This window comes from Cricetulus griseus, chromosome 8 (assembly GCF_003668045.3).
Source record: "Cricetulus griseus strain 17A/GY chromosome 8, alternate assembly CriGri-PICRH-1.0, whole genome shotgun sequence".
NCBI classification, from domain to species: Eukaryota; Metazoa; Chordata; class Mammalia; order Rodentia; family Cricetidae; genus Cricetulus; species Cricetulus griseus.
This window is the reverse complement of record NC_048601.1, coordinates 98,719,528-98,739,370: the sequence shown is the minus strand read 5'-3', so window position 1 is coordinate 98,739,370 and position 19,843 is coordinate 98,719,528. Positions and strand designations below refer to the sequence as shown.

General features: G+C 48.2%; 1 protein-coding gene across 8 annotated transcripts in view; it reads left to right on the top strand.

Moving 5' to 3' along the window:
• Znf862 (zinc finger protein 862) overlaps nucleotides 1–19,843 on the top strand; it is a 40,890-nt gene that overhangs the window by 17,501 nt on the left and 3,546 nt on the right. For 2 of the 8 annotated variants that reach the window (XM_027428489.2, XM_027428488.2), the window contains 4 exons: nucleotides 574–748; nucleotides 10,588–10,692; nucleotides 11,453–13,527; nucleotides 14,963–15,100. In XM_027428489.2, the coding sequence (XP_027284290.1) occupies nucleotides 574–748; nucleotides 10,588–10,692; nucleotides 11,453–13,527; nucleotides 14,963–15,055 (2,448 nt within the window). In that variant the 3' untranslated portion in view covers nucleotides 15,056–15,100. The other 6 variants (XR_003487491.1, XR_003487490.1, XM_027428487.1 and 3 more) reach the window with 6 other exon arrangements.

The window sequence follows — 19,843 nt, the reverse complement described above, 5'->3', positions numbered from 1 at the left end:
AGGGTTTCTCTGTGTAGCTTTGGAGCCTGTCCTGGAATTCACTCTATAAAACAGGCTGACCCCGAATTCACAGATTCACCTGCCTCTGCCTCCCAAGTGCTGGTATTAAAGGTGTGCACCATCACCGACCAGCTATATTTTAGTGTTGGGAGCTAATAGCAGGCCTGACCTTCAGAGCCTCGGGATCCTAGCTGTGTGTGTGTGTGTGTGTGTGTGTGTGTGTGTGTGTGTGTGTGTGTTTGTGTGTGTAAATCCCTCTCTAGTTAGAGGCACCTTTAGTTCTTTTTAACTGTACTTTCTTCACGTCCTATTGGTAGACCCCAGAGGCAGACAGTCTTCTCTACAGCCACAGTGGGTATGCAGTGACCATGGGTCTCCGGGTGACAGTGTACAGCCAGTGGTGCTATTTTGTGAGTTTTTCTCTTTCCCGAAGATACTTAGATCTGACTGAGCCAGTTTGGTTTATTTAATGGCTTTCAGCAGGGAATTCATTCCCGGGCCACTTGGTGGTATTCCCGGGAGCAGGGTGTCTCACTCCAACAGTGGGCTGAACAGTGCTGCTGTATCTTGCAGGAGCCTCCTGACAATGAGCAGCTGAAGGATTCCAGGGTGTTTGGAGAGCTCCCTGCAACGTTTGAGGATGTGGCCATATACTTCACTCAGGAGGAGTGGAGTCTGCTGGACAGGCAGCAGAAGGAGCTCTACAGAGACGTGATGCAGATGAACTACGAGCTGCTGGTTTCCCTGGGTAAAGCTTTCCATAAGCTTTTATACACCACTGTCATTGGCTCAGGGACCTCAGAGCAGCCGTGGCCACTCCCAGAGATTTCCTTTCCGCATGGGCAGAGAGTGAGCCTGTCTCTCTCCTTTACAGCATTGCCTGCTTTGGGTCGCTGTTCTGTGTCACCTCTTCAGTCCTCTTACTGTCCATCCGTCTACTCATGTTCCACTCACATCCATCCAACACCTAATACATGCTGGGTCCCACAGGGCTTTTAGGGGCTCGTGGACTGTGGCATCAGCAGGTCTTTGAATGAACTATGAAACATCTGAGTTCCGTAAGAGGGTTCTGGAAGATGCCCTGGGGCTACTGAAGTGAGGCAGGGAAGTCTGAGTGTGGGAGGGAGGGGTCAAGAAGTCTTCAGAGAAGTATTATGAGGGACACGAATCCAGGTCCCCGGATGGAGGAAGGTACCTGGACAGACAGCGGACGGGAGCAGCAAAGCAGAGCCTGACGACAAATGGGCCTCTCAGGGTTCCCACTCCATCTAAAAAGTCGGAGGCTCTTCCATCTTTTCCAGGTGCCAGCACAATGCCTCTCACTGGAGAGAGAGGTTTGTGTTCCAGAGCTGATGTTCCCTAGTTTCACTAGTGTGCCCTGAAGCAGGTTGCTGGGGACACTCGGGAACTGCAGCGGCACCTCTTATAACTTCTATTTATGGAATGACTTCACTAGGATGAAAAATCCAGAGCCTTGTGGCTCTGTTGAGGGGCATGTTCCTTTGTTTACACTACAGCTATAATCTGGTTTGCTTTCTAACATACCTTTTTTGCTTTATTTTTTAGTGTGTATGAGTGTTTTGTCTGCATGTGTGTCTGTGCACTGTGTGTGTGCAGTGCTGGTGGAGACCAGAGGAGGGCATCAGATCCCGTGGAACTGGAGTAACAGGTGGTTGTGAGCTGCTACGTGAGTGCTGGGAGTTGAACCTGGGTTCTCTGGAAGAGTAGATAGTGCTCTTAACCACTGAGCCATCTCTCTAGCTCCAGTTTCTAACATTCTTCTTCTATATACTTGTTTTTATCATTATTCATAATTCATAATTATTCTTATATGGGTGTGTGGTGTAGAATTTTGAATCCAGGACCTGTATGTGCTACGTAAATGCTCTGCCACTGAAGTGCACTAGTCCAGTTGTTTTCAGTGCTTAAATGACTGCCCAGAAGTCACTTAAGGAGTCATTATCTTATGGTAACAGAGGACTTATATTTGTCCCCTAGAACCTGGTGCCTGTGAATGTGGTATGCTTTCAGAACATTACAGCCCCATTGCTGTACAGCTGGGAAGCAAGATCCAGGGGGAATTCATTTGCAAAAATTGCATGCAAGCTGGGCAGGAAACTGAGGCAGGAGGCCCACTGTGAGTTTGAGGCCATGCTGGATACATACACTTCCAGATCAGGCAGGGTTACAGGGTAAGACCTTGTGTCGGACAAACAAATAAAGTAATTACATAACCACTTTAAATTTAAAGTTGGGTTTTCTTTTTTTAAAGTTGCCTTCAGTAGCAAGGCAGTTTGCTTCTAGATAATTTTGCATTGTCTTTTAATTTTTTAGACCTGTCCCTTGTATCTTATCTCAAAATTCTATGATCTGCATTCATAGGAATGCTTCTTCTTTTCTTTCTTTCTTTTTTTCTTTCTTTCTTTCTTTTGTTTTTTTTTTTTTTTTTGGTAAGTTTATTTTTTATTATTATGTTTGGAAGTGGAAGCAGTGGCTTTTGCTGTGGCCTGAATGTCTGCCAAGGGCTGGTCCTATGTTGAAAGCCTTCTGTGTATTTGAAGTGATATTTAAACCAATCCTGCAAGTAGGCAGTAATGTTTTTCATATGAGAAAACAGTGCCTAGACCTCAGTCATTTATCTGGTAAATGTCCAAAGCGAATCCTACTGCCCTGTCTACTGAATTACATTGAACTAAGATAAAATCTTTTTTTTTTTTTTTGTACGTCTGTTACTAGTTGGACTCCCTTTCTTTGAGTTGAGACATTTGTGTTCATCGTGTTGGTATTAAAATGATGGCACCATGCATAAGATAAGGTCATTTAAAAGTCAAGCAGCAGAAGATGCCGGTCTTGTGGTACCCATCCCCTTTGTGGGTAGCTACTGGTTGGTCTCCCCACTGCTCCTGGAGATCACTGTTGGTCTGTCACCTCAGTGAGAAGCGGATGGCACCCCATCAGGGCACATTTGGGCCACACACTTCCTTTTGTTCTTACTTTAGCTTGTCTCTCCACTGCTGCTTCTCAGAGTTTACCATGGGAAAGATAATTACGGAGTTAAAATGTTACTTCAGAGTTTGTTATTCTTGAGTCTGGCTTTTGTTTTACTTTGTAGTGCTGAGGATGGAACTGAGGACCTTGCTTATTGTAGGCAGTAGGCAGTTGCTTTACCACTGTGGTTGTTTGAAAGAAAATGGCCCCCATGGCTCATAGGGAGTGGCACTGCTAGGGGGTGTGGTCTTGCTGGAAGTAATGTCACTGGGTGTGGGCTTTGAGGTTTCAAATGCTCAAGCCGGAACCAGTGTCACTCTGTCTTCCTGTTGCCTGCTGAGCCAGGTGTAGAACCCTCCGCTCCTCTCCAGTGCCATGTCTGCTTCCAGTCATGACAATAATGCACTAAAGCTCTGAACTATAAGTCAGCCCCAATTAAATGTTTTCCTTTATAAGAGTTGCTGTGGTCATGGTTTCTTTTCGAAAAAATAAAACCCTAACTAAGACAACCTCTATCTTTTGCTATAATGAAATACCTTGACCAAAGCAACTTGGGGAGGGACAAGTTTGTTCTGCTTATGCTTCCCCATCACAGTTCATCATGAGAGGAAATCAAGATGGGAAGTCAAGTAAGGGAAGAGCCTGGAGGTCGGAGCTGATGCGGAGGCTGTTGGGGGGTACTACCTAGTGGCTTGCTCCTCATGACTTATTCTGCCTGCATTCTTTTAGAACCTGGGACCACCAGCCCAGGGATGGTACCAACCACAATGGGCTGGGCCCTCCCCGTTAATCACTAATTAAGAAAATGCCCTAAAGGCTTGCCTACAGCCCTATCTTTTGGAGGCATTTTCTCAGCTGAGGCTCCTCCTTTCTGATGATGCTAGCCTGTGTCAAGTTGGCATAAAACTATCCAGTACAACCACTGAGCTACATTCCCAACCTTTGACCTGTTTTCAAACAGAAATCTCACTTTGGTGCAATTAAGTTTAATATTAATTTCTATCCATCCATTTAGCGCTTGGATGGCTCAGAGCTTCTCAGCAGATGTTATAGCCACTCTCCTGTCACATGCACTCCCTGTCACAGTACCTGGCTGTCCCAACAGTGCCGAACCTACAGCAGATACTCATCTTCTCATAGAAAGGAGGGCTTGCTTCCATATGATGTTTCATGGCTTTTGGGACAGAGCCCAGGGCCCCTGCGTGTTAGACAAGGGCTCTGCCTCTGAGTTCTGTCTGCAGCCTGTTTTACTCTCAGTGTTTCCTGTTAGTCTTTCATTTTTGGATTCACTCATTTCGAGCTGTCTTGTTTGCCACTCTGCAGAATATCTAACTGTTCTTTTATTTCCACATTTTACATTCTGTTTTTACACTTTGATCTTGTTTGATGAGGTCTCTTGCTTCCTGCCAAAAATCATCTAGAAATCTGATTTACATTTAACAGTTAAGCAATTACAATTTGTCATTGGGCATGGTGCTGCATGCCTGTAATCCCAGAACTCAGGAGGCTGAGGCAGAAGATCAAGGGTTTGAAAGGCCAGCCTGAGACTCTGTGAAAGAAAGAAAAGAATGGGGGAGTGGATATTTGTCAGTATTAGAGAGATACCCAGGCTGACCCTGCCTTGTTTTCTTTTGGTTTGGTTGCTTTAGTTGTTTGAGACAGGGTCTCTTGAGACTGGCCTCTCACTCACTGTGTAGTTGAAGATGACACTGAGCTTGTAATCTTCCTGCTTCACTTCCCAGGTGCTATGACCACAGGTACCAGGGTTATATATGCTAGGGATGGACCCCGTGCTTTGTGTGTCCTGGGCAAGCCCTCTACCAGAGCCTACAGCACCTTAACCTTGGATATTTACTAGTAAAGAAGGCATCATGTGTTGAGTACTTGGGCCATTTACTTCAGTGAGCAGTGCTTGCCTCTGAAAGAGCTCCTCAACTCCTGCCTTCCCTGAGAAGTTGGGGAGAAGGTGGGACACTAATTGGAAACTGAGAGTGAAGATATGCCTAGGAGATAAGCAGGGGTGTCAGAATGACCGAGGGGAGTCGGAAGGTCTCTAGAGCTGGTCACAGGGCTGTGCCTCTAGGTTAGGGCAGCCTGGAGCTAGGGGAGTGAAGAACAAGCCATTCCCACAATAATTCTTTTAGATCTGATTTTTGGGGTGGACCCTGCCACCCTAGGGATGAGAGTAGCCAGGAAGGATCAGAAATCTTTACTGTCTTGAAGTTCTCTGAGTCAGAAGGCCAAGTAAGCTAGGCTGGGCTCCCTGCTTTGGTTCTCATAGACCCAGAATCAAGTTACAGGCCCAGAGACTGCCTGAGAGGACCTGGGGAGGACGGGCTGCAAGCTCGTTCCCGCTGGTGGCAGAATCCTTTGTGTGGTTGTGGAGCACCGGGCTTGGTGTTCATGCAGTTCACTGACAAGCAGCACCCTCGGCTGCTCCTATGACAAACCCCAGCTACAGGGAGATGGGTGGTACATCCCCACCTTCCCTGTGGTAGGGGGAGGGGCTCATAATCAACTTAACAGCTTTCCCCAAACACGTCCGACACCTGCTTCCTTGACCACCTCATCAAACACAGGTGAGTGGCAGCACCGTCTGCTCTATGTGTTTGTGCCATGATCCTACTTGAATGGTAGATGGCGGGTGCCTCATTTTTAAAAATTAGTTATTTGATAATTTTGTACCATATGTTTTTATTGTATTCACTCCTTTCCTCCCACTCCCCCCAGATCCACACCCACTTTCTTACCATCCAACTCGGTATCATTTTAAAAAACCTCACTGAGTTCAATTTGTGCTCTTGGATGTATGCTCTCTCATTTGAGCATGGTCAACCTACCTGGGGCTACACACTTAAAAGGCTGGTTCTCCCTTTCCCAGAAGCCATCAATTGCCAAAAGGGGTGGGATTTTGTGCCCACCTCCCCTCCCGGTGCTTGGACTTTTGTGTGACTTGAGCTTGCAAAGGTCTTGTGCATGGTGTCTCAGCTACTCTTAGTTCACATATGCAACGTCCCCGTCCAGAAAACAGCGGCTCCTAGACTCCTTGCATCCCCTCTTCTGCAATGATCCCTGAGCCTTGGAAGTGGGTATATGCTCTAATCTGTGGGTATTATGTAGGTCATTAGTGGTTTGTTAAATACTGTGTTCATTTAGAATGATAGTAGGTTCTCCTCTAGGGCCGAGCACCTGTCTAGCCGCAAGTTCTTGGCTCAGTAATGGTGTCAGGTATAGATTCTATCTTAAGGAACTAGTGTTAAATCTAGTCAGAAAGTGGTTGGCTACTTCCATGACATTTATCTTACTACTGTACCAGTGGGCATGTCTTGCCAGGCCTGTCATTGTTGTGTCTTGCAGGGTTCACAAGTGGGTAAGATTTGCCATTAAATTTCTGCCACAACAGCGTGCATAGCAACTTCCAGCACTATGAGCACTAACCAATAGGGACAAAGCTTCTAGGTCAGTATGAGCTTGATTTTTCCATTTGCTGTGACTCAATTCAAGTGGTGTCTTCAGCTATAGGGTCTCACTGTCAAGGTCTAGAGGGTAACCAGTATCATTGGCAACTGGCTAGAATGTTGGAGGTCTATGGTACCTCACTGGCCAACTCCAAAAGAAGTAACCCATTTCTAGCCTGTGGTATCTAGTAGGGACCTTGTTGCTCTATTAAAGGCAACAAAACTCCATTTAAATCCTTTTAAATTTATATTTATTTATTGTATCTATGTGCATGTATGTGGGTACATGCCTGCCAGTCGGAGGGCAACTTGTGGGAGTTTGGGTCTCTCATTCTTCTATATAGGTCCCAGGAATTGGACCCAGATTGTCATGCCTGGTGGCAAGTATCTTCCTGGCCCTGGGGCCTCATATTTGATGCCTTCAGCCCAGAGAGGCAGACAGAGTCATACTTAAGCACACTGTTGCATGTGTTCATTACTCTTCCTGGTTTAATTTTAGATGTTACGTAGTGATTCCTACTGTGGAGGATGAAGACATGGCCCCTTACGCCCACAGGTCCACTTCTCTCCTTTCCATCCTTTCAGAACAGGTATAGCATGTTTGTGTGTTATTTACTGCTGAGTGCTATATTGTGCTGTTTCCTTCATTGTAGATTTTTTTCACCCTGGAAGTGGAAGTTTTTCATATTTTTTAATTGGTTAATTTTTTTTGCACTCCCTCTGATTCTTCCCAAACTCTCCAGTGGAGTTAAGAAACATACCTGATGTCTTTCCTTATGGTCAAACATCCTGAGATCTGTTGACTTCATTCTTTTTCTGGGCGTTCTCCCTTGCTCCATCTGAATGAGTGACCAAACTTGCTACTAGGCCTGCCACATAGCTGTGACTCAGAGCCACTTTGTCACTTTGTTACTTCATGGACCTTTCCTTTTTGTGGACAATCTTCTGGGAGCTTCCTAACAAATGGTAGATGAAAATGCTTCTTTTTAAGACACTGCAGGCGCCTTCATAGTGCCCACACGATTGAGTGGTGACGTGATGGGCTCAGGAGTCCAGACGGAAACCATTCCCTTAGCATGGTTTTTACTGGTGCTGCTGAGAAATCGAATACCCTTCTTAGTCCTAAATCTTTGAACACACCGTATTATTTCTCCCCTGAGAGCTGGAAAAATGGCTCAGCAGTTACCCTGAAATGCTCTTGCAGAGGACTTAAGTTTAGTTTCCAGCACCCACATCTGGCAGCTCACAATTGCCTGTAACTCCAGCCTAGGGGCCCCTGACACCTCTGGTCACTCATGTACACACAGACGTGTGCATAATTAAAAAGTAATACTTACTTTTGAAAATCTAGTGTACTAATGTATCCTGTGCTGTTACCATTTGCTCTCTTGCTTCCCCTCCCCAGCTTTGTAGCTGAGGAAAATGTCCTCCTGAGATTTCTTCAATTTTTTTTTCTTTTTCTTTTTTCTCAAAACTCTTCTGTTAGCAGATACTTCCTAGACATAGACTCTGTTTTGTTTCTTTTTCTCCACTTTATGCCTTTTATTTTTTACGACTTTCAGATAGGTGTCTTCATTTTTTATCCCAACAATTCAGGTTTTTGGTTTTGGGTTTTTGTTTGTTTGTTTGTTTTTTGTTTTTTGGAATTTTCTGTTTTTGCTATCATTTCTGAGATCCCTTTCTTCTTTCCTGGAGTGCCATCATGACTTTTCTTACTGTCAGTATTCTTTTCTTGAAGTCTGACCTTTATTTTTAAAAATAATAGTTTTGGGGCTGAAGAGAAGGCTCAGGGGTAAGAGCACTGGCTGCTCTTGCAGAGGACCTGGGTTTGATTGCCTGCATCCATCCACATGTAGCTCACACTTCTGTAACTCCAGTCCTAAGGCCTCTGAGGACACCAGGTACACACATGGTACACATAAATGAATAAAAACTTTTTAAAGATTGCATTTATTTATGTGTATGTCTGTGCCTGTCTGCCATGTGCGTGGTGGTGCCCACAGGGATCAGAAGAGCTGGACAAGGGGGAGTCATGAGCCACCAGTGTGGGTGCTGGAAACCAAACTTGGTCCTCTAGAAGGTCAGGAGGTGATCTTAACTGCTGAGCCCTGTCACAACACCTCAATATTAATTCTTTGTTCCTGTTTTAAAGTTCCATGTTGCTCCCTGCAGTATTTCTAGATCTAGTAGTTTCCCCTGCTTGTTTTAGTCTCTTGTTTTCATATAGGAGACTTTTCTTAAACTATTGTTTTCTAAGTTCATTCCTATTTAAAAATAAAACCTTGCTGGCTGTGGTAGCATATGCCTTTAATCTGAGCACTTGAGAGGTAGAGGCAAGTGAGTTTGAGGCCAGCCCTGTCTACATAGTAAATTCCCAGGATAGCTGAGACTACAGGGAGAGAAACCCTGTCTCAAAAAGAAAATAATAGTTATAATGATGATGATGATGATAATTAATAATACTAAATAAAGATTTTAACAAGGCTTAAAGGCCAACAGGAAGCTTTGTACAATCATTTAAGGGTAGGTCACATCGTGAGGACCAGCTATAATTTGAGTGTGTTATAGAAGAGACTGCAAAACTCAGTATATGTTTATGTTTGGAGGGAAAAGAAAGTTCCAGTTCACACATACACACAGGCGCACACCCCTTTTCTGTCACTGGTACAGAGGGTTCGAGCACCAGCCAGGGTGCTCAGTGTCTGGCAGTGTACCCCTGAGCCTGTGAACTAAAACCATTGTTCTCAACACCACTCTCCTTCACTTTACAGTGTCCTGGGGTCTGGAGTTTCTCTCGGGAGATTTTCCTGTGTGCTCAGCCTCTGTTCCCCTGCATTGGTGCTGTTCCCCAGGTTCCCTGGAGAGCTGTGAGGGCCTCCGAGGTCTCTGAGCAAGCTGGGCCTGTCTCAGCTCTGTTCATTCCTCGCCCAGCACCCCATCCCAGTCCTGCCCACCAGAGCCTACATCTCTGGGCTGCAGACCGCCAGCCTCCCTTGTGGTGCAGCTGTTGCCTCTTCTGTCTCCTGGTGTGTCTAGCACAGTGTTTGTATGCCGCACTGTAATCATTTACCCACTTAGTTTTTATTACGAGTAGACATATGGATACACACAGACACCCATGTCATGCATATGAATATTCAAGCAGTCCAAAGGATAAACACACTCCTTCAGTTCCTCCCAGAAGCACTGAAAACTACTAGTTACCTCTGTGTTTTAAACGAGTGTGCGTGTGTGTGTGTGTGTGTGTGTGTATGTGTGTGTATGTATATGTGTGTGTGTGTGTGTATGTATATGTGTGTGTGTGCATGTGTGTGTGTGTGTGTGTACGTGTGTGTGAGTGTGTGTGTGTGTGTGTACATGTATGTGTGTGTGTACGTGTGTGTGTGTGTGTGTGTACGTGTGTGTGTGTGTGTGTGTGTGTGTGTTAGGGCATATGTATGCCATGGCATACATGTATAGGTCAGAGAACTACTGGTGGGAATAAATTTCTCTCCTATCACCCTGTGGTTCCTGGGGAATTTGAATTCAGGTCGTCAGGCTTAGAGGCAAGCACAAAACACTTTACCCACTGAGCTACCTTGCTGACCCATACCCATTACTGTACACCTTCACATACATACAAAAGCATGAAAGGAAAGAAATTGATTTTACATTAAACAACAACAGACTTTGCATGCCCTGAGCTAAGTAAAGAGTAGTGTGTAACTCTCCCAATCCTACTTCAGGGTCCATTGCAGTTGGTAGATATGTTCAAAGGTTCTTCATTCAAATATGTGCAGCAGCTACCTGCACAAAAGCCAGCTGAGGTCATATGGGGGTGGGGCTTAAGCGCAGGCAGTTGACGGCAAGTTCAGCCTCCTGCATGGGCTTTGCATTGCTTCCCTGCATCCTCTCCTGTTTTAGTCTCTGTTTCTTCTCTCCTGGAAGCATCTCACTGGCTCTTGGTTCCCCGGCTGGCCATAGATATAGTCTATCCTGGCTAAGAATTACAGAATGAGCATGTTCTAGTCTGTCCCATTAACTGGTCTTTGCCAAGGACAGAACCCAGTCGTCTCTGCATGTTGCAGGGCCAGGTCTAGCTTGTGGGGGGCTATGTGCTCTGCCAGCCCAGTGATACTATGAATCTTTATTTCTGCAACAGAGCCACCTGCTGCCAAGCCAGACTTGATCATAAGACTGAAACAGAGAGCTGCACCCTGGATCAAGGACCCTAATGGGTTAAAGTCAGGGAAAAGTCGTTCCCTAGGTGAGTCTAGCCTCATCAAGTTCTAAAAGGCACAAGTCTGGACACATGTAGCTACAGGAAGCCATGCAACATAAATTCAGCCATGCTTGTCCTGGACCGATTGTGTTACTCAGCCACAAGTAGAGAAAAAGATAAATAGGGAACTAGCCTTACCTGAGACTGTAGAACGGTCTAGACTGCTGGGGCAGTGTAGAAGAAATGAGGTCCTCTGACAAACAGAAGTGCTGATAGCTGTGGCTGAGGGCGGGGGTGGTAAATGAGAGACACTAGACAATGGCTGTGTGGCCTGTGAGAACTACGTATTTTACACACCCCAGTCCATAACTCACTGGTGAGGAGCTGCTCTGTGTGAGTCTTGACCTCCTTTCTGAGACTCATGAGATGAAGATGCTTGGATTTAACCTCACTAGCTGTGAAGCTTCATGAGAAGATGAAAGCTACCTGTTTATCTAATAATGTCTATGGCCAAGCGTGCCTGATTAATTCATCAGCATCTGGTTATCTCATAGTCCTGGGGTATCCGGTAAGTGGATGGGAAAGCCAGCAAAATAACAAACAAGGGCATGCCTCTGCCGCTGGGGAGTCAGGTTAGCCTTGACTAGCACTGCTGGGAAGGGCTCGTCGAGGCTGGCATTGATCTGTCGTAGGAGGGACTGTGTTTGGCTTCTCCGTTTTGGTGTCTTACTCAACACACATGTCTTAGTTAGTAGACCACAGAGCCTGGAACAACAAAACCAAACATAATTTAATGTTTTCAAAGGGAAAAAGAAGATGGCAGCAGTGAGAGAAGCCAACATCCAAACCCAGGCCTCAGCTACCACAGAGTCCTCACTTCCAGCCTCCATGGAGACATGTGCCTCCCACTGTCCCCCCAGCGTGTGTGAAGGAGAAGTCAAGAGGACATACAGGCCCCGTTCCATTCAGAGGTCATGGTTTGGGCAGTTCCCCTGGTTAGTAATGGACTCCAAGGAGACCAAGCTGTTCTGCTCTGTTTGCAGAGAAAGACCAACTCTCCATGACAAGTCATCCCGTTTGGTCCAAGGTTATACTGGGCCTTTTAAAGTGGAAACTTTAAAATACCATGAGGTCAGTAAGGCACACAAACTGTGTGTCAACATTGTGGAGATCAGAGATGACAGCCCTCAGCCTACCCTCACTCCAGAGATCTCCAGTGACCTCATGGCCAACATGGAGCACTTCTTCAGTGCTGCCTACTTCATTGCCTACCACTCCAGGCCTCTGAATGACTTCGAGAAGGTCTTGCAACTCCTCCAGAACACTGGCACCACGCTATTAGGCAAGTACCGGAATCGCACGGCCTGCACTCAATTCATCAAGTATATCTCCGAGACTCTGAAGAAGGAGATCCTAAGGGATATTCGGAACTCCCCGTGTGCGAGCCTGCTATTGGACAGCTGCACAGACTTCTCCAACCAGGCCTGTGTGGGTATTTACATGCGCTACTTGAAGCAGATGGAGGTGAAAGAGTCCTACGTCACTCTAGCCCCTCTCTCCAGTGAGACAGTAGACGGGTACTTTGAGACCATCATCGCTGCCCTGGATGAGCTGGATATCCCTTTCCGGAAGCCTGGCTGGGTGGTGGGTCTGGGGACTGATGGGTCTGCCATGCTGAGCCGCAAAGGAGGCCTTGTGGAAAAGTTCCAGGAGGTCATGCCTCAGCTGCTGCCCATGCACAGTGTGGCCCACCGGCTGCATGTGGCTGTGGTGGACGCTTGTGGGAGCATTGATCTGGTGAGGAAGTGTGATCGGCACATCCGGACTGTCTTCAAGTTTTATCAGTCTTCGAACAAGAGGCTCCGTGAACTGCAGGGTGTTGCAGCTCCCCTGGGACAGGAAATCATCCGTCTGAAGGACTTGAACGCTGTCAGGTGGGTGGCCAGCAAAAGGCGCACTCTGGACACGCTCACTGTGAGCTGGCCTGCCCTGGCTAGGCATCTGCAGGGTGTGGTGGAGGCCGGGGGCCAGACCGGTCAGAGAGCCAAGGGCATGCTGAAGCTGGTGAAGAGCTTCCATCTCGTCAAGTTCTGTCACTTTCTTTTGGATTTCCTGAGCATCTTCAGGCCTCTGTCTGAGGTGTGCCAGAAGGAGCTTGTTCCGGTAACAGAAGTGAATTCTTCCCTGGGGCATGCCTATGTGGCACTGGAGAGTCTCCGCCAACAGGCAGGGCCTAAAGAAGAAGAGTTCAATGCCAGCCTCCAGGATGGGCAGCTCCATGGCATCTCCCTGGAGAGAGTGGAGATGGCAGAGCAGTGGTTCCAGGCAGACAGGGAGAGAACCATTCTCACTGGGGCCGAGTACCTCCAGCAGAGGTTTGATGCAGACCGCCCTGCACAGCTCAAGAACATGGAGGTATTAGACACCATGGCCTGGCCTAGCGGGATCGAATTGTCCTGCTTTGGGAACAATGACATTCTCAGCCTTGCCAGGTATTTCGAGCTTTCCCTCCCTGTGGGGTACAGTGAGGAAATGCTGCTGGAGGAGTGGCTGAGCTTGAAAGCAGCTACCCAGAACCTTCCATTCTCCGGGCTGTGTAAGAACACCCTGACTCAGCACTGCCGATTCCCTCTACTGAGCAAGCTCATGACCGTGGTAGTCAGCGTGCCCATCTCTACTTCCTGCTGTGAACGGGGATTCAAGGCCATGAACAGGATCAGGACTGGTGAGAGGACTAAGCTCTCCAATGAAGTGCTCAACACTCTCATGATGGCGGCTGTGAATGGTGTGGCAGTCACAGAGTATGACCCCCAGCCAGCCATCCAGCACTGGTACATGACCTCTTCAGGACGACGCTTTAGCCTACCCACTCCCGTGCCAGTAAGTATAAAAATCACTTGTATGGGAACCAAAGATGAGCCCATATGTTTCCAGTCCCACACTGAGCCAGGGTCTAAGCAAGTCGACCCACAAAGGAGGGACCTGTGTATGGAGTGTGCAGGTGCTCAGCCACTTGCAGGGAGGAACTGGAGACAGGAGAACTATCCTGGAGCAGCGTGTGACCGAGCTAGAGAGATCTGGAGCTCAGGCCCGTGACAGCAGGTGTACTGCCACATGCAATTTGGAGTCATCTGCCCCAGCTGTAGGTCTAGCTCCTCTGCAAGCCAGTATCCTGGTGCTAGGATTTTCATCTAGTAGTGAGTTAGCACACAACAGTCTGACCAGTAGAGCACATGGCACTAAGATGAAGCCTACTGCTGGAAATTAAAATTCATGGGCTTGAGGTGTTGGGCCATGGTGGTGTCGTGTTCTAATCTGGGTTGGGTTGACTTTGGGGCAGGCGGTGTGGTTACAGGAGAGAAGACAGCAGTGAGGGTGAGGTGGCTATGAAGGAAGTAGTGTGGAGAGGTATTTCATTTGGGGCTGTGGGAATCCCTGGAGCAGGGGAGCCTGAAAACAGATGGGGAGCCTCTGTTAGCCCATCAGTCAGAGAATGAGGTTGTATTCTATCATAGGGCAAAGTACTGACATCGGATTGGGAAATTCCCCTCTCCTCCAGTCCTGGAGACCAAAGCCCTCCACCAGTGAGGGTTCTCCACACTGCCTGGTGCTTGTCTCTTTCATTTTTCCAGCCAATCACCTTCCTACTGCTCCCACTGCTTTTTCTTTTTTCCTTCTGAGCCTGTGGTCATTGGCAGTGAACTTGAGTATCAGGGGTAACAAAGCTTTATGGGAAGACTGATGACCGGCACCCCAAATGGACAGGAAGTAGAGATGTGTGTCCTTCCATGTGATAGCAAAGAGTGACCTCAATGATTCTGTCTTCTGCACTGGGGTGAGGGAGGAAGAGCTGTCCTCTCCATGGAATTGGTGAGTGGTACCCACAAGGAAGCAAATGGAGACACTAGCAAATTGTGTGTGAGGTTGCCACCCCCTTATTAGGCTTTGTGGACACTCAAGGCCCAATAACTCCTTGTAGTGGGCCCCGATACAGTGGATGCATGCAGGTCCCCGGCCTCAAACCCATTAATTCCCCTCTGGAATACCAGTATCTGCTTCCCAGTTGTGACAACCAAAAGGACCTTCAGACATTTCCATATGTCCCCTGAGGACAAAGCCCCAACCCAATCCATTGCCCTGGCGTTGGGGGCTGGGAGGGGGGTCGGGGAGACAGGCAGAGCAGGCAGTTGTGTAGTGTGGGAAACAGTGCTGGCCTGTCTGGTCTGTACTGAGTGTTGGCTTTACCATGCTTAGACATGGGGTAGGGAAGGCACCCATCCTCTGCTCAGTGTGCTTATCATTGACTCCTCCACAGATACAGAGCTCTGGAAGGAGGGGGATGGCAGCTCTCCATAAGGAAGAGCCCATGGTCCGGAAGACATCCGTCACACCGTCTGGGGAGCCATGAGGTGCAGAAGGGTCACATGGTGAAGGTTCCTGGACCCTATAACATCCCAAAGGCCATGCGGTTCTGAAGAGTGGCCTGGCCAAGGCTTTGGGGCACTTTGATCATGGAGAGAGACTTTCTGAAGATTCTAGGCTGTCCTCATGGGCCCAGAATGTGGGCAGTGACAAAGGGTTGAAGCAGACATTCCCAAGGGACAAGGCCCTCAAGGCGCAGCAATACCACCCATTGCAAAGCCATGTTAGAGACATACTTACCTCAAGTCTGTTTTTGCCAAAGAAGGAATTCTGCTATGAGTTTGCCCCATACATTCTGGTGTCAGAGGACTTTCCTAAAATGGGAAAGTGGGGGTAGTAGGTGAAAGGGACACCCTAGCTCTCTGCATCCCTGGCCCAGATAGGAGGTGGCCTCTGAGGAAGATCACTTTGGTGGTGGAAATGACCATGGTCCAGGGACCTTGGCTTGCTGCAGAAGCCCCCAGGATTGGCTATTCTGGACCACTGCAGAGGCTCATACAGTATAATCAAGGAGACCCTACCCCTCAAGGCCTGTCTTTAACACAAAACAGACTAATATTCTAAGAAAGGAGGTCTCAGCACAACTCCTATACAGTGAGAAATGCATGCGTCCTCTGAAGGGGGCCTGGTCTCCCTTCTCCATCCTGGAGCCCTAAGGTTAGTTGCTGTGGCACCAGGCAGTGTCTGAGGAGTGCACGAGAGGTGGGAGTCAGGAGGCGTGGAATCCAGGCTAGCTCTTCCGCAGACAATGTGTCTATGATTAATCCCTTCCTCTTCTGTGCCTCAGTTTCACTCCTCATGTGATGGTTGCCACAGAGAATCAAGTGCCTGTTGGCTCCCTGTAGCTGAAGCATTAGTCGGTGGGAGCCTCAAAGTCCTGGCAAGAAGGGCTTGTCTACAGCACTTAGCTCCTACTCTACCCTTGTCCTTAGTGGTAAAGGCATCAGCTTTGCTGCTAGGGTCCTATTGGAGGAGGAAGTGCTGTCCACACATACTGTCCACAGGACAGGTGCACCCGTTCTGCAGAATGCCCTGCAGACTGCTGGGAAGCCCCAGGGCTTGCCAAGCATGCCCCATCCTGGATGCATACAATCTTACTCCCCCAACCAGCTCGGCAGCTATGGTTTCTCATAAGCTTTCCCAGGATCTTTGTGGGTTTCCTCTAGCTTAAAAGCCACTTCCCTTCTCATAGAAGGACCTCCAGTAAAGTTTTGTCTTTGGGCCCTCTCACATTTCCCCCTTTATTGTGAGCTGAAGCTCTGCTCCTTCCAGGGCAGCCTGGCCTTGCAGGCTGGGCGGTTGCCTGTTTGGTTAGGATGATCTGTCTAGGTTCTACCATTAGCTCCAGGTTAGAGAACTGCCGGGAACAAGGATGACTGGTCTGGGATGCTCTGGGCTCCTGGTTTCAAGGATGTGCAAATTAGGTTAAAACACCATGTTCAAGTCTTACCTTTTGTTATTTGATAAAGCAGAACTTGCCTTTTTGCTGTCCTTGTATGTATGGCCTTCCTCTCTGAATCCTGAGTGAGCCAAGAGGTTCTGCCCATGAGTATGAGAAGATGGAAATGCGAGTGACTTGTACCCTGAATTAGGATCAAGCATTCCATGGTCACTGTTGCTTAGCACATCATAGCTATCAGAGGTTTTTATCCAAAAGCCTGCTTTCAAGGGACAATCACCCATTTTCACCAGTAGCGCCAAAACCGTGACACCACCCAACAGAATTCCCAAGAAACTGTTTCAGGATACCCTCTGCAGTTCCACTCAGAAGTCAGGTGCCATCTGCTAGCTCTCCTGGCAGGATGGAGCAAAGTGGCACAGATATTGGAATACTATCAAATCTCTGGCCAGGAGACTCAGTCCATCACATCTGCATGTGTGTGGATTTCAGTGGCACTAGAGAAACATTGCAAGCAACAGCATGGGTGACTGTTTCTGGTCTGGAGTGCTAGAGCGCTGCAGCTGCAGCTGGGAGAGGCAGCCCTCAGAGGTGCTGGAGACTCCTCCCGGCCTTCCAGGAAGGTGTAGCCTAGAAACAGGCTGCCATGGGCAGTCTCGGCTGGCATGGCCTTGCTTTCTCTTTAGCAGGAAAGCTTCCAGAGAAGGCAGTACCTACCAGGTAGCAAAGCAGTCTCTTCAAGGAACATGCCAGAAGGTGAGGGGGTGAGCTAATACCTGGGGGCCTGTTGTGCCTCTGCCTGGTGAGGGGAACCCAGGGTGCAACTGCTTGCTATTTGCACCTTCCAAGTGACATAGCCCCTGTTGCTGGGGACTCCAGGACAGAGCCTCCTCGGTGTAGGTCTTCCCATGGGTCAGTACAATCCTCAGACCCCGGAAGGCTTTTCGCCGGAGTCCACCTCCTAGCGAGGGCAGGTCCTGAAGATGGGTGGACATGCTAGTGCAGCAATGGGAGGAATCAGGCACCAGACACTTCTTAGTTTCCTTTTAGGAGAGATGGACAGAGAGGAAGTGCATCCCCTGTGGAGACACAGGGCCCAGCAGGGCATTTAAAGGGTTGGTGAGAAAGGGAAGAGAGCCAGGCCGTGGTGGTCAGGAGAATCCTGCAGCCTGACTGACAAGCAGCCAGAGTGCTTCTATATTTATACAGAACTCAGTAAGCAGGGGTACACTCATGTTGTTCCAAAACATAGATCATATCACTTTTGGTTTTGGACATGTGTTTAACATTTTCTCTTATTCATCTTTTAGTCATCATTAATGTACTATGACAAAACAGTTATCATTTTCAATCATTTTCCAAGCTTTGGCATCACTGATACACAGAATTATCTTTTATAATCATTCTTACTTATTAACCCCTAACCCAATTTTTAAGAATCTAGAGGCACATGAGAGCCTGTACTTAGGCTGGTAGCTTTTATGGCTACAAGGACACTAGACCAAAACAAAATCTCCAAGCCTGCCTGGGCATGTTGCCATGTCCCAAGAAGTATATTATTAACTCTTAATGGTCAGAGTGTCCATGAAAAATCCTCAGGCCAAAGCTGCTGCGGTTATTCAAATTCTGGCGTAGTGCAAAGTTCACATTATAGAATGCTTTTCTCATCTTTCTACACCATTCTTTGCCCACCAGTCTGAATCTCTGTGTGGGACAGCAGTAACTTCAGCTAATCTAATTTTGTTGCTGTATATGCCACGGAATTCCCTGAGTATATAGTGAGAAGAGGCCAACGCCTCTAACCCATTGAATTATGTTGACCTTTTTGAGTTTACTTTGTTTAGAGACCTCTGGTTTCTTTGTGTGTGTCACGACCTCCAAGGTATAAGGAAGACTTTCAAGTAGATAAGGATATCTCCCTAAAAGCAGGAGGGGTGGTAAGTTCAGGACTTTTCTGAGGACGCTTAGAAACAGTACTCCTGGGAGAAGGCATAAATGATTCATAAGAAAATTTCCAACAACTCAATACCCCCAAATTATACAAATATTTAAAGTCCTCCAAGTATGCAACAGGCAGAGATCATCAAAACCACGTGGTGGCATGTCAGCCATCATGCAGCTCAGCTTTGCTGGACCTTTGTCAAGTAGCTGTGCTGGCTTTATGAGTTGTGCCGTCCCTATCAGAAATGACTGTGCCACTGGGCCTTTCCCTGGGCTTTTTGAACGCTGCCTCTGTCCATAACTCTTGCTACCCTCAGCACCCAAAGGTATGTTAACCTCTGTACCCAAGAATGGATGCCTGAAGTGACTCATATTTTACCCTATTTCCATACGTAGTCAGGACTGTTGCCAGAGTGCCTTGTGCAGATGTACACGCGACTGTATGGCAGAAAGCCACGCACAATGACACAGACTTGTAGTCACAGACGTGGAAGACTGAGTGAGGCAAGAGAGAGTTCAAGGCCTGCTTGGGCCGTGAGGATATCAACATAAGAGAAACCCCTGCAGTAGAAATGCTTGTGGTTCGTAGCTCGGCATAGGGACTACACATCTATCAGATAGAATGCTGGCCACATTTGGGGGCAAAGACCATGTCCCCAGATACCCAGGGCTGCCAGATCACAACACGTGACCCACCGCGTCCTGGTGGGAATAAGACGGCGCAAATACTACTCAGCCAATCAAAATAAGGATTCCTCGGAAGCCCCGCCCTTAGCCCTGAGTGACAGCTGGTGTGCAGGCTGCGTTCCCAGCGGGCGGGGTTTAGAGATGAACCAGCGCAGATTCGCTTGGTCCAGGGCCTGTGCTACAGGGATCACGTTGCGCATGCTCACGGCCCTCCTCCAGGACGTGCACCTGCTTGGAGAATCCGCCGTTCGACCCAGCAACCCACCCGAGCAGAGCATCGCGCACCCAGTCATGACAGCACACTCCTTTGCCCTCCCAGTCATCATCTTCACCACGTTCTGGGGCCTCATCGGCATCGCTGGGCCCTGGTTTGTGCCCAAAGGACCCAACCGCGGGTAAGGAAGGCAGGCGAACAGGCCTCGATTCCCTGCAGACCCTCTCCTGTCCCCTGGCTAGGCTCGCCCCTTCACCCTGAGGCTCCCGCTTGCTACCCTGCAGCTCATAACCACACCTGAACCCTCTCGAGACTTCTTCCAGACCTATTCCTGGGTCGCGGCATCCAGAAAACAGGCAGGAGGGCTGATGAAAGGGTGGATTCAGAAGTCAGGGGACGTTTGAATGTGGTTAAATGCCCCCACCCCCCAACACACACCAGCAGTCGGTAAAGGCCACCCATGGACACTGATGTGGTATCCTTGCCAGCTATGTGACACTGGGTAGATGCCGGGCCTCAGTTTCCTCACTGAG